Below are 14,647 nucleotides of genomic sequence, written 5' to 3' on the forward strand. Positions count from 1 at the left end.
AGCTGCACCGGAGTGAAGGGAGGTACATGGGATAAGGAATTAAGGCCCAGGCCTGTGGTCTTCATTTACCCATAACCATTGTGATACTGTGAGACGGCCACTAAAATGTCTGACATTCAGGGCGGAAGAAAGATTGCATGTGATTAACTCAGACAAGAACTTCTTTATTGAAGAGTTTTTTGTTCTGCTTTGTTTTGTTTTGTTTTTCAGTTAAATGACCCAAATGTGTATATGAGCTCCAATCAACTAGTATTCATTAGACTAAAACAGGTTCTCTTGAAGGAAAGTAGGGTGTGAATGATAAGGAAAAGTGAAATCTGTTGAATGTTCTATTTTAAAATTTCCACAGGCTAGGGCCATACAAATTATAATTCTTTATCACTAGAGATGATTTAAATAATATTTTGCTTAACTTTATGTGTTTTAAACAAGGTCCCATTATACTGAATTTTGTATTTATAATTGATTTTTAAGAATTTTGGTAACTTCCACATAGACATGTTTTTTAGATGTCTATGATTAATAGTGATGGTTCTGAAGCTCTGAGCATGTTCCTACACCTCTCCGGACTTCAGTCATCACATCTGTTGAATTAGGATATTTGATTGAGCCATATGAAACTGTCTGGTCCCTAGTAAAAGGAACTGGGCTTACTGGAGAAACGGCTGAGTCAAAGGCCAATGCAGGAGTCTACAAAATGGGCCTAGAGCATCTGAGAGCGAGAATGTAAGGAAGGAACCTTTAAAATTAAAATGCAATCGGAGCTGTTGAAGGGTACAAGGACCAACTGAGAGAACTTCTGGAAGTAGAGACTGGAATAGCATTCAGTCCTCTCTGTTTACCCTGGGAAGATACGTTCCAAGGCCCTGTGCCTTCAGACCTGCGGAGTAGAGAGCATGACACACTGCACAGAGGATTCGCATCCCGAATCATGTAACATGAGATTTCATCAGATGCCCAGAGCTACTTGTCATTTAAGATTTAGAAATTGTTTCTGGAATTTTCCATTTAAAATGTTCAAACCATGGTTGACTGTTGTCTTAGTTAGGTTTTTATTGCTGCTATAAAACCCCATGACTCAAATCAGGTCAGAGAGGAAAGCATTATTTCAGTTTAGAAGTCTCTCTCAGTCCATCACTGAGGGCAATCAGGGCAAGAACTCAAGGAAGGAGCCTGGAGGCAGGGACTGAAGCACAAGAAATGGAAGAACACCGCTTACTGGCTTGCTTCCCATGGCTTGCTCAGCCTTTCTTACAGGATAGCACAGCCCACAGTAGACTCGGCCCTCCCATAGCAATCATTAATCAAGGGGGAAAAAAAACCACAGTCTTGTCCATAGGCCGATTTTATGGTGGCATTTTTCTCAGATAAGATACCTCTTCCCAGATGATCCTAGCTTTTGCCAAGTTGACAAAAACTGACCAGCATGATAATAAATTGTGGCAGTGGTTGGTTTTGTGTCTCTGGGACGAACTGGGGATTTGCGTATCTATTGAGTTACAGATGGTGTCAGTGTGATGCTGTGAGACACAGAACCCCAAGCCCCACCATTCCAGCAGTCCTTCCCTCCCCAGCACCAAGACTGCAGATACCTACTGTGGTGCCTGGTTTTTGTGGTTGTGGAGTTTTTGTTTGTTTGTTTTATTTTAAAACAATCTCTTCTCATTTTACATACCAATACCAGTTTTTACCCTCTGCCCTGTACCTTCCTTCCACCCAACCCCGGAGAGTGGGTAAGGCTTCCCATGTTCCCATGGGGAGTCAACAAATTCTTTGAGGCAGGACCAAGGCCCTCCCCCCTATTTCTAGGATGTGAGCAAGGTATCCCTCCAAAAAGAATGGGCTTCAGAAACCCAGTTCAAGCACTAGGAGTAAGTCCTGGTCCTATGTAAGTTCCCCTGCTGTCAGTCTGGAGTTAGTGAGCTCCCACAAGCTCAGGTCAGGTGTTTCTGTGGGTATCCCCATCATGGTCTTCACCCCTTTGCTCACATGATCACTCCTCCCTCTCTCCAGCTGTAGTCTGAGAGCCCAGCCCAGTGCTCTGCTGTGGCATCTGTTTTTACGTAACTTCTGGGGACCTAGCTCAAGCCCTCCCACTTACGTAGCAAGCACTTTGCTGGCTGAACTGTTCCCTAAGCCTCTCTTTCTTGTTATCCATTCTTTAATAATTCTTTGTGATTAACCATGAGATTTTATTAAAAGCAATAAAAATGATTGAATAGAAAATTAATGCTTTTTTTTTCTTTTGTTACAGGAAAGAGCTCATCCTTTCTGGCACTTTAAGTCCAATTAAGGATCTACATCTGGGAAAATTGGCCTTAACTAAGTTTCCTAAGAGTCCAGAGACATGGATTCACAGGTGTGATTGATAGGTAGTTTTGTATCACTGTTCAGTATTCAAGATCACAGCTTATGAAACACTGTTGTGTTTATTCAGAATTTGAATTCTAAAGTCACGTTACTTACACTTGATTCTAAGAATGATTAGTTGTTACCTGAGTGTCCATGGTACCAAGTTTGAGTTTTCACATTATAAAACGTGAGCAATAATTATACTTGAGCCATAGAATTTGTAGTTCAGTGCTTCTGAAGAGTGGTATACAAGCCCTACTACAGTGCCCTGTACATAGTAATTGCTCAGTAACGTCTGTTTTTACCCATCTGTAGCAATTTCGGAAATTGTATTTAGATGCTTAACTATAATACATGGTCTTGTGTTCCTAGTTTAAAAAAAATTAAATTTTAAAGGAGGCTAAGGGTAATTGAGGTGATTGGTGTATGGGCTAAGTGAAAAACTATTAAAATCATAAATGCAAGGAGCATTTTTAGGGTGAGAACCTGAGGCAGTGAGAATACAGCTCCAAAATGTATTCTGGAAATTCTTATTGGAAAGCAGGTTTGTCCGAGATCTCTCGTAACTCTGCTCACTTGACTAAATGCAGTGGTGTAGCCTGCTGCCGTGGTATCATAGGAAGTTACTCTCAGGAAGGTTGTCCTAATTACGCCTCTAACATTTCTCAATTGTGAACATTGTTGGAGTCCTAGGCGGGCTTAAGGTGTCATGACTGTAACCTTGCTTTTGGCTTTTAACAAACCATGGTCAGTTGTATTTTCTTCCTTACCAGAAACTGGCATGGTTTGCCCCAGAAAGCTGCTGGTATTGAGGTGGCTGTGGGGGCTGATGCCAGTAGGCTGATAGTAAATACACATCTCAGTACTGAGGGTCTGTGATTTAGAAACAAACGTATTTTGTTGTGAAACTCCATTGTTTAAAAATAAAATGAATTTTCATACTCACTTTTTTGTACCTTTGGGTTGGAAATTTCTTAGTCTGAAAGTATGTCGATAAAAATACAAACTGATTAGAAATCCTTTCTGTGGCTTTTGACTGAAATGTATGCAAATTATACATAGACAAAAGGAGAGTCTGTGACTGAGGACATTTAAACCTTGATGCTTCAATGTCTTTTCTTTCCTTCTACATTTTATGCTGTGATATCAAAATTCTGCTTAGTGGAAGCTATCAAAATGAAACTTTGTTTGCAACAAATGTGGATGAGGCATGCACATATAATCTAAGATATGAGTCTGCTCCCTGATGCCATAATCCACGGCGGGCCCTGCGCCTAACCCACCACACACACGCACATAGACTGCTTTCTGTAGATTTCCTGGCCAGGGAGATTTGGGGAGTTGTCATTTGGGGAGCTAATGACCTCTTTTTGATAGATTTGAAAGTTTTAGAAAAGTTTCTCTTTCCTGTTTGTCATTTTCATGTCTCTTCTGACTCGTATTCCTAAGCTGGATTGTATTCCTGAACACAGTAGTAGCAGGTCCCTTGACATCCCCATACCCGAGCTTATAGAACACTATTATTTTGCATCTCTGTGTGTGGAAACTAAGAACAAGGAAAATGAATTGTTTTCCTCTCTCACTTGTATTCTTTCCACCTCTTTCCCCCATGTCATATTAACAGGCGCTGGGTGCTACAGCAGTTAAGTCAGGAAACTTCCTTGCCTTCTTCTGTGGCCAAAGGCAACTTAGGAACAGTTCCTGCAGAGAGGACACAGCGAATACTACAGGAAGAAATGGAAGTCTGTGGTGAGGCAGCAGGAAGATATCCCAGCAACTATAATGCCTGGTCCCATCGCATCTGGGTTTTACAGAATGTGGCCAAGCTGGATCTCAAGGTAGGACTGTTATTCTTTCCCCATGGCTAACCCTGACAATCTACCCTTTATTTTTTTTCCTAAACAATCCACCCTTTAGATCTTTGTAGTAACTTATCTCTGAAAGTCATGTTCCAGCAGCCCCAGAGGATCAAGAAAGTTTTGTTTTCCAGAGAAATCCTCATAATTACAGAAGGGTTTACATTCCCCACTGGTGGAGCTTAGGATGCTGCTAAGCGAAATACACTGCTAGACCAAAGGCATGCAGAGCCAACTCATTAAGATTATCAAACTGCTTATAATTGAAATTATTCATGATGTTCTCTAGATACATGTCAATAAGCTGGATCTACAGGCATTCTTTATATCTTTCACTTTTAGAAAGGAAAGGAGAGCAGGGATAGACTTGGCAGAACTGTAACTCACCTTGGGATTGCGAAGGTCCTCCCCAGGCCTATGATGTCAAAATGACAGTAGGATCTGACATAAGGTCTTTCCATAGATTCAGCTTGGCTCTCACAGCCTATCTTTTCTTTTCTTTTTTCTTTATAAATGGGGAGGGGGAGTATTTTTCCAGAGTATTTTGAGGCTTAGCCTTCACCCCAGTTGAATCAGTTGGGACATGTAGTGCTCATCCATCAGAGGGATAGGCTGGTAGCCCCCCAAGTTTCTTTCTCTGTTACAAAATTATCGCTATTTTTCCTATACTGTTTATGGTATTAGGATTCCATAAGAATATTTGGTGCTGTTCTGAAAGCACCAGGGTTGAGGCAATGAAAAGAGGTGAAGTTGAAGGTCAGCGGGCCCAGTGGTGATTTAAGTTCCCAGAGAGCCTCCTGCAGTTGTGACCCAACAGCAGTGTCCTCTTCTCTTCCAAGTTCCTCTTTCCTCCTTGTGTCCTAGTGAGGAATCCTCCAGGGTAAATACAGTTGTCACTACAGGGGGATTCAAGCCAACTCTTATAGAGAAGTAGACCTCTCCTTTTCTGTTCACACAGCAGAGTTTCGCGGGGAGGTCCCCAAAGGAGTCTGCAGAGCAGAGGCTTAGAGTCAGATTAGCCTGAGCTCCTATTTGAGCCTTACATGGAAAGTAACTCTTTGAGATTTTATTTTTAAAATAAGGGCTCTATTGTCTGCCTTGAGGCCACTATGAGGATTGCCTGAGTTACTATGCTGTGAGTACTGTGTTTCTCTGTCCTCCCACCAGTAAAAGGGGAAATGAGCAGCTGTGTGGTGCATTCGTGAGAAATGCTTTAACTCGCTGCGCTGGGTCCTCGAGTTTCACCCTTCTGGAGCTCTAGTGGGGAGAGCCACCCACAGTTAGTCAGAAAGTGGTGTAACCCTTGGAGGTTTGGGGGAGCATCCTTTCAAGGCACATCCTCATAGTATCAGAGACACGGGCCAAGGTGAAATTCCTGTTTGAGACCATTTTATGTTAAATATATAGGTAATTGATAAGGTTTTGACTCAGTTGCCTGGATCTCCTTCTGAGCTCACGTCCAGTCGCTCCTCCCTGAGCTGCCTTTAGGAGGACTTGTGGGCCTTCCCATCACCGACACCATTGCATTAGCATTTCTTCCCCTTTTTCTGTTTTCAGTAAAATGTACTGAATTTTTTATTTTTATTTTTTAATCCTCTTTCTGTTGTTCTAAGCCTTTGGGTCCAACTGGAACATGCTCTGTGCCTTGTCTCTGAGAGGAAGTAGTTACCCAAAGCACCAGTTGTCTAGACCAGCTTAGACATGTGTGTAAGTTTGAGGGTGACGTGCACACTTGTAATCACAGCTACTCAGAAGCTTGGGCAGGAAGAGCACGCATGGTGTAGTCTGGGCTGCATAGCGAGCTTAAAAGTGATATGGATGGGGACCTTAGTGAAATATCACTCAAAATAGAAGTGAGTGGGTTAGAGACGGGACAGCTGAGTGGATCAGCACCAGACTCAAGCACTAGTTCGGGGGTGAGGTCGGGGGGGGGGGGACTTTTTAAGAGGAAAGTAGATAAAATGGGCTAGCATTATTTCAAGGATAGAAAGTTGAAAATAGTATCTTAAAGTACGAGATATCCAGTACTGGCAAGAAGATGGCACTGAACTCTGTAAGTCTTAATAAAAGGCAACGGGATCACATTTAGATTTTAAAGTAGGCAGAGTCATGGTAGTTGTATTTCTGGACATCATCTTAAAGAAACAGTAGCGGAGATAATGGATATGGTATGGTATTTAAAGGTGCTACTCAGTGATCATACAGACCTAATTTTTATTCTAACTGTTCTACCAATTTGCTATGTAGCCTCAAGGAAGCTACCCAGCCTCTCTAGCCACATGTCCCTGCCTTTGAAAGGAGTATGATGGTAATTCCTCAGCAGCTGCCTGCGGGTTTTCCGGTGGAGTGATGTACATAGAATAGGAGGATCCACATAGAGTGGTAGTCGCCGTGTTCTTCCCTACTACTCAGTAAACACTGCCGTTAAATATTTATATATATATATTAATATATATGTTAATTATAAAGCATTTATAATTGTCCATCACAAGATGGAGTATTTTAGTCTACTTAAGGCCGGGCGGTGGTGGCGCATGCCTTTAATCCCAGCACTCGGGAGGCAGAGGCAGGCGGATCTCTGTGAGTTCGAGACCAGCCTGGTCTACAAGAGCTAGTTCCAGGACAGGCACCAAAGCCACAGAGAAACCCTGTCTCGGAAAACCAAAAAAAAATAAAATAAATAAAATAAAATAATAAAAAATAGTCTACTTAAGATCATACTTTATTAGATTATTTAAGCAAAAAATGTTTACAGTGGGTTATTGGCATAAAAGTAAATATAATGTAGACTTTACACAGTTTTAGGATGTTGGCGTTTAATGAAACAAAAATACTTTTGAGTGGTTGGACAGAGTTTGGAATGTAATTAATATTTCCCAGGTGTTCATCTGTACACATAGTGTTGTTATGGTTTGGTTTTTTGTTTCTTTGTTTTTAGTAAATAACATAATAGTGTTTTGGCCTGAAGATAAGCTAGAGAGCAACAGATGACCGATGGTGCCATGGGATGGAAACATGATGTTTTACTTTATGTTTATGTTTCTGTGCTTAAATAACACTGTGTGTTTAATAATTTTAAAAATTATTTTTGAAGGGGAATAGTATAGATGAACAAAATTTATTGTGACTAGCCAATTAAAAATTGATTATCATTTAACTGAAAAAATAGAGATGTACAAATGTCTGATAAAGACACAAAAGACATTTGACATCATTAACAAAGAAAAAATGCACATCATAGCCATGATGAGTGGAACACTGCTTCTTACTAACTAGAATGGTAACGGTAATGGCAGGTAGTAGCAAATGTCTGAGCATAGGAGAAGGGGCCCATAATATGGCCAGTAGGAATGTAATGTAGGGTCATCACTTTGGAAAACAGCCTAACATGAGAAAGAGAGAAAACCAAGGGTTGCTGTATATAGGAGGGGCCAGATAGAGTTAAAACCAGTACATTGTATTCTTGGAGGAAAAGAATGGCTATTAATGCTCCCGCCGCCCTGTTATGAAAAATTGGAGGCATGTTCATACTAAATCCTGAGTGAGAACGTTCATTGCCTCAAACTGTTGACTATTCAAATATGAGAAAAGGAAAATCAAAGGTGACGCCTTGATAAAATGCACTGTTGACCATAATAATGGAATGAGATACTGGAATGCTGTGTGATGTAGATGAATCTCAAAACAATTAAAATAATCAGATTCCAAATCATACCATATCATTCCATTGTGCTAGTAAGTTCAGATGGCCAAAGATTATTGAGTGCCTGAGACTAGGAAGTGAATCCCCATTTATGCAGGGGCATGTATGTAAAAGCATTTGAAATTAGCAATAATGTCTACATAGTTCTGAATATACTAAAAATATTGATTTATTTATCAATTTCAAAGCTTGGTTTTGAAATTGATTAGAAAACACCCAAGAAATTAAACAGACACTATATCATTATATATTTAACTATGTTAAATAATTAAAACATAGAAAATATTTTAATATATATAAAAATATATAAACTCCAGAAATAAATCTTATATATAAATAATTATATAAAGGTTCCATTAATAAACCATTAAATATGGCATGCCACATAGAAGAAAAGAATCTTTGCTCAGTTTGTGCAACTAGAAAAAGTTGACTTTTTAAAAAATAAATTAGATTTGTTTATATATAAACTGAATTGTAAATGGATTTTTTTAATATGAGACGAAAATAGAGACCTGGGGGTTGGTATGCTAGGTAAAATAAACTATGTAAATATTGTATGATTTCACTTTTATGTGGAATGTAAAAAGCTTGAATTGATTGGAAGCAGAGTAAAATGGCAGTTGGAAAGTTGAGGATGGGATAAAGACAGGAAGTAGCTGGTCACAGTTAGAAAGCTACAGTTAGGGAGAATGAATCAGCCCCAGAGATCTCACACAACACAGTGACCAGAAGTCTGATATCATATGTAGGGTCCGAAGTGTGTGCTCGGTGGTTAAGAGCACTCACTGCTCTAGCAGAGGACTGGAGTTTGGTTCCCGCATCCACGTGGTGACTCACAGCTGCCTCTAATACCAGTTCCTGGGGCCCTGACACACTCTTGTGACCTCCCCATCACAGAACACACACTTGGTGTGCATACTTATACTCTGACACAAACGTTAAGTGCAGACTAGACAACAGCCCCATCCAACAGGTAAACTAAAAATTTATGAATTTCTAAAACTGATTGGACATGCACATAGTTGTATGTGTAAGAATGTCACTCCGCTGTGAATAGAAACGAGCATACCTGTGCACTCGTCCTGAGGAGGGGATGCTGCGCAATGGTGCAGTACTGAAAGGCGCTCTTGCAGAAGGCTCAGCGCTATGGCTGTGACCTGTCAGCTGCCTTTCTTGTTATTGTGACCAGACACCTGACAAGAAGAGACTTGTGGGAGGAGGGCTTTACTCATAGTTCTGAGGGCGTGTAGTCCATCATGGAGGAGAAAGCATGGCAGCAGCAGCAGCAGGCAGCTGGCCGCATTGTGTCCTCAGTCAGGAAACAGCCAGGTGAATGCTGCTTTTCAGCTCACTTTCTTTTTTTTTCTTCTTTTTTTTTTTATTAAATTTACTTTTCAGTTTACATACCAATCCCACCTCCCCCTCTTCCCCTTCTCCTGCCCTCCACCTCCCCCTTCCCATCCTCCATCCACTCAGAAGGGGTAAGGCCTTCCTTGGGGAGTCAACAAGGTCTGCGATACCAGCTTGAGGCAGGACCAAGCCCCTCCCTGCTATCAATGCTGAGCAAGGTATCCCACCATAGGGAGTGGGCTCCAAAAAACCAGTTCATGCACCTGGGATAAATCCTGGTGCAACTGCCATTCTCTCCCCAACAGATCAAACCGCATAACTGTCACCCATATTCAGAGGGTCTATTTCGGTGTCATACAGGTTCCCCAGCTGTCAGCCCATAGTCCATGAGCTCCCCCTAGCTCAGGTCAGCTGTCTCTGGTTTCCCCCATCATGCTCTTGATCCCCCTTGTTCATATGATCCCTCCTCCCTCTCTCCAACTGAACTTTGGGAGCTCAGCCCAGTGCTTGGCTGTGGGTCACTGCATCTGCTTCCATCAGCTCCTGGATGTAGGTTCTGTGATGACAGTTAGGATAGTCACTAATCTGAATAAAGGGGAAGGCCCTTTCAGACACCCTCTCCACTGTTTCTAGGAGTCATAGCTGAGGTCATCCTTGTGAATTCCTGAGAATTTCTCTAACGCCAGGCTTCTCCCTAACCCCATAATGGCTCCCTCTATCAAGGTATCTTGAAAGATATCTCTCATTTCAGCTTGCTTTCTTAGGTCTGTGACCCAACCCACAGGATAGTTCTGCTCACATTCAGGATGGGTCTGCCCTTAGTTAAGTCATTACCCACAATGCAAACCCAGAAGTGTATTTCCACACTGATTGTAAATCCAACTAAGTTAAGTTGGTAATGAAGATTAGCCATTACTAATGTGCTTATAATTTAAGCAGAATAGAATCAGTTCAGAAGTTATCTCCCCGTAGGTTAATATGTGATGTGTTTTTTTCTATTCCTCCATATTATTATTGTTCGTAATTATAGTGGCATTTCATTTGTATTTTAATAAATAAAGCTTGCCTGAAGATCAGAGAGTAAAACAGCCCCACTGGTCAGCCTTATAGACCAGGCAGTGGTGACACACACCTTTAATCCCAGTAGCCACACTAGTTGCCATACAAAGTAGGCGGTGCATGCCTTTAATCTCAGTGGTGCACGCCTTTAATCCCAGCCCTAGAGAGGATTATAAAATGGGAGGAAACAGCTCTCAGTCACAGTCTCATTCTGAGATTCCTGGAGGCAGGATCACCATTTCTGACTATGGTAGAGGTAAGGGCCAGTGGCTGGCTGTTTTGCTTTTCTGACCTTTAGTTGAACCCCAATTTCTCTTTTTGAATTTTTATTAGTCATGTTTCACATAATCATTTTTACCACTGAATAAACTTGGTTTATTTCATATTGTAACTCTCAGGTCACACTGTCCGCAAGTGCAACAGGGTAGGAAGTCAGGCAGGAACCTGGAGGCAGGAACTGAAGCAGAGGCCATGAGGAGCACTGGTTTACTGCTCATTGCCTACTCACACTGTCTACCACCCAGGACCACCTGCCCAGAGGTGGCACTGCCTCCCATGGGATGGACCCCCACATCAGTCATTAATCAAGACCAGTACCCCACCTGTCTATGGGCCAGTCTTATGGAAGAATTTTCTCAGTTAAGATTCATTCTTCTTAAATGACTCCAGTTTGTGTCACATTGAAAAACCTAGCCAGGGCAATCGCTTGTATAACTGGAGAAAGTTATTAGAAATGTGTGTGACTACTGGCATGTATGTTTTCAGTATTTCATTTTAAACCGGCCAACCCCTCTGTTCTGTAGCCCCGTGGCTGTTTATTTATTCACCTTTTTATGTGGAAGTTGGAAAAGAATAAGAGCAAGGAAGGTATACTTTAAAAAAGTTTCATTTTGTCAGTACCTGACACTTAAGTCAGTCCTTTGTGTTTTTCAAGTCCCTTAAAAGTAATTGCTATATTTGTTTTCAAATCATTGTCTGTATACCCTTTTATTCTAATTTTTTAAGGGAAAAAAACTTAAATCAGAAAATTCTCTGAAGTTCCTTGTTTCTTCTTTGACTTAATATGCACCTTTACACATAGAAAAAAAAGGAGAGTAGGGGTTTTGTTTTTTCCTTTAAAAAGCCTCAATCTGGGATATACTCATGCACGTGTGTAAATGTAGAGGCCAGAGGCCGATTTAGGGTCTTTTGGTTGCTTTCCACCACCACCTCCCCCGTCCCCATCACCCTCCCTCCCTTTCTTTCTTTCTCGCTTTCTCCCATTCTCTCTCTCTCTCTCTCTCTCTCTCTCTCTCTCTCTCTCTCTCTCTCTCTCTCCTTCGCTCTCCCCCCCCATGTGTGTGTGTGTGCGTGCATGTGTGTGTTGTATACATGTGAGTGGACAGATATACAAGCAGTCACGTGTCTTTTTCTCCTGTTCTGAATCTTGGTACCTGGCTACAGGATCTGCCTCTGTACTGGAAACTCACCATTCTGGCTAGCTGGCTGGCCAGTGAGTTCTTAGCATCTTCCTGTTTCTGACCCCCAGTGCTGGGGTTATAGGCATGTGCTGCCATACCTTACTTTATTCATGGGAACTGGGAATTTGAACTCGGGTCCTCATGTTTGTGGAACCAATGCTTTTGCCCATGGAGACATGGACCTAGCCACCTCCTTTTTGAGATAGTCTCTCACTGGACCTGGAACTTACTGAAGTGGCTGGACTAACCAACAAACAAACCTCAGAGATCCTCCAGTCTCCGTCTTCCTAACACAGGGATTGCCGATGTGTGCCCCATACCTAGCTTTTTCTATGGGTCCAGTTCATAATAATAATAATAATAACCCTTAAATGATATTATTCAGATACAAGCTCAAGTAGAAATGACTCTGGTTTTGTTCACTCTGAAACCAAATGTTTTTCTTGCAGACTTGCCAGCTATAGCTGTGTAAATAAAGGTAGTGGCAATGATTGTACCCATTAGAAGTTAAGGATCCAGCCCCCAGAGGATCATGAATTCTAGGCAAGCCTGAACTACATCACCAGACCCTGTCTCAACAAAAGTAAAACAAAAATTAAAAAAGAAAAAGAATTTAAAGGAGACATGACAAAACTTTAAAACAGTAGACTTTGCCTATCCAGACTGGGAATCCCAGTCCTTGATACTTTCCACTACCTTCATTCATTCCTGAAGTATTTGCATATCTGCTCTGTTGCCAGCGAGCACAAGAGAATGGAAACATCAAGTTTGTATCCTGTACAAATTTATTGTTATATTAAAAATCAAATATTCTTACAATTTAATGATAATGAAAACACATGCAACAGTTCTTTCTGTGAAAATGTACGCATATTGTGAGGCTTCCAAAAGGAAAGATTTCTTCTGAAAAAGAAAAGGTATGTGAGATGCGGGGAGAGGATCTCGGTACAGGAAAAATATTTGCTGGAAGGTAGAGGTCATTTGGTGCATTCTCCCTGCTTTAAAGTTCCCAGCAAATGCTTTTCCTGTACCAAGATCCTCTCCCCCGTCTCACATACGCAGTGGTGCACACTGTCTCTGTTGTTCTCTGCTCACAAGTGTGTGGTCCTTTCCTTGGCTTGTCTGAAAACCGTCTGTAGAAGCCAGGGATGGTGACTCTCACCTGTTATCCCACCACTTAGGAAGCTGAGCAGGAGGATCACTGCTAGTCTGGGGCCATTCTGGCCTACATAGTGACTTCCAGGAAGTCCAAGTTACAGAGTGAGACCCTGTCTCAAAATAAAACAAAACCCCAACAACTCCCCCCATGGGACATGTCAGGTTGTGATGGCATGTTTCATTGATAGCCACCCGTCCAACCAGTGCCAAATAATGTTGCTTCACAAATCAACTTTGAGCATTCCTTTTGAAGTGCATTAGTTTGTAGTATAATGTTTTAAATACTTTAAAACCTAATTATATCTCATCCACTCCGTACTATCAGTTTGAGGCAAAGGGTGATAATTAAGGCCCTTGGGAAATTCTAGTTTTTGTACATCATAGTTTGTGCTTAGCCCTTAGAACTCAGAAGTGAGAACAAACAGACACAGTCTGTGCATTTATGTCATTTCTTGTGGAAAGCATTTGGAATCCCTTATTGAAAGTATAGTGCATATTCGTACGAGTAGGATGAAAGTTTTAAATGTAATAAGAATCAAAATCACCTCTTAATTGTGTTGAAATAAGAGCGGCGGGGCTGCATTCCCAGCACCCCGGCCGCCCACATGGCTAGCTCTAGGTTATGCCCCGAAATAATTACACGGACACTGTATTCTTTTAATCACTGCTTGGCCCATTTCTATCTAGCCTCTTCTAGGCTAACTCTCGCACCTGGACTAGCCCATTTCTAATATTCTATGTAGCACAGCTAGGTGCACTTACCGGGAAGATTCTAGCTTACGTCCATCCTGGGTCGGAGCTTCATCGTGTGTGTCTGCCCAGGAGCCGGGAACATGGCGTCTCTCTGAGGCGTCTGCTCCCGAGAAGAGAGCTGTGGAGTCTGAGCTCACTTCCTCTTCCTCCCAGCGTTCTGTTCTGTTTACTCCTCCCACCTATCTTCTAACCAATGAGGGCCAAGCAGTTTCTTTTTATTTAACCAGTGACCTTCCTCCATCATAATTGATGTTGTATATTCCCTTTCCCCAATAGTATTACTTATAAATAACTACCCAGAAATTCATTAATTTTGAATTTGGTTTTCTTTGTTGGCCATTCACAGTGTGATAAGGTGAAATGAAAGAATGTAAGTCCTTAAACTCTGTTCTCAAAAAAAAAAATTCTCACTTTATAAGAGACAAGGGAAGCTCACATATATTCAGCTTCCAAGGGGACAGCATATGGGACTTTGTATACAGAGATTGGTGACAGTGAATCGGAGCAAGAGCACAGGTGGTGATGCGGAAAGAACACTTTTGTAAACGCTCTTCTCACGTCCCTTTTCTTCCTTCAAGATCCTTCTTGATGAGCTATCTTCTACTAAACACTGGGCGTCCATGCACGTTTCAGACCACAGTGGATTTCACTATCGCCAGTTTCTGTTAAAATCTTTGATTAGCCAGACTGCAATGGACACTTCTGCACTGCAGCAAAACTCTTTGAAAGATGAGCCAAAAGATGAAGAAGCAGCAGCTTCAACAGAGGAACCAAGGATAGATCTTACCCAGCTCCTAGAAGAAGAAGTGGAATTCTGCACAGATCTTATTGATTCCTATCCAGGACATGAAACCCTTTGGTGTCATAGGTAAGAGGAGAGAAGAATCCACATCCTATGGATAAACTGGCTGCAGAACCTATTATGTCTGACTTCTGTCTGTGAATGTAAATAT

At 41.6% G+C, this 14,647-nt stretch overlaps 1 protein-coding gene across 3 annotated transcripts in view; it reads left to right on the forward strand.

Moving 5' to 3' along the window:
• The window catches only part of Ptar1 (protein prenyltransferase alpha subunit repeat containing 1), a 62,337-nt gene that overhangs the window by 20,059 nt on the left and 27,631 nt on the right, over nucleotides 1–14,647 (forward strand). For 2 of the 3 annotated variants that reach the window (XM_075973719.1, XM_075973720.1), the window contains exons 4-5: nucleotides 2,255–2,359; nucleotides 3,977–4,190. In XM_075973719.1, the coding sequence (XP_075829834.1) occupies nucleotides 2,255–2,359; nucleotides 3,977–4,190 (319 nt within the window). Of the gene's footprint in view, nucleotides 1–2,254; nucleotides 2,360–3,976; nucleotides 4,191–14,272; nucleotides 14,563–14,647 lie in introns of all 3 variants that reach the window. The other variant, XM_075973718.1, reaches the window with a different exon arrangement.

The sequence above is a fragment of the Microtus pennsylvanicus genome, chromosome 5, assembly GCF_037038515.1.
Source record: "Microtus pennsylvanicus isolate mMicPen1 chromosome 5, mMicPen1.hap1, whole genome shotgun sequence".
Lineage (NCBI taxonomy): Eukaryota > Metazoa > Chordata > Mammalia > Rodentia > Cricetidae > Microtus > Microtus pennsylvanicus.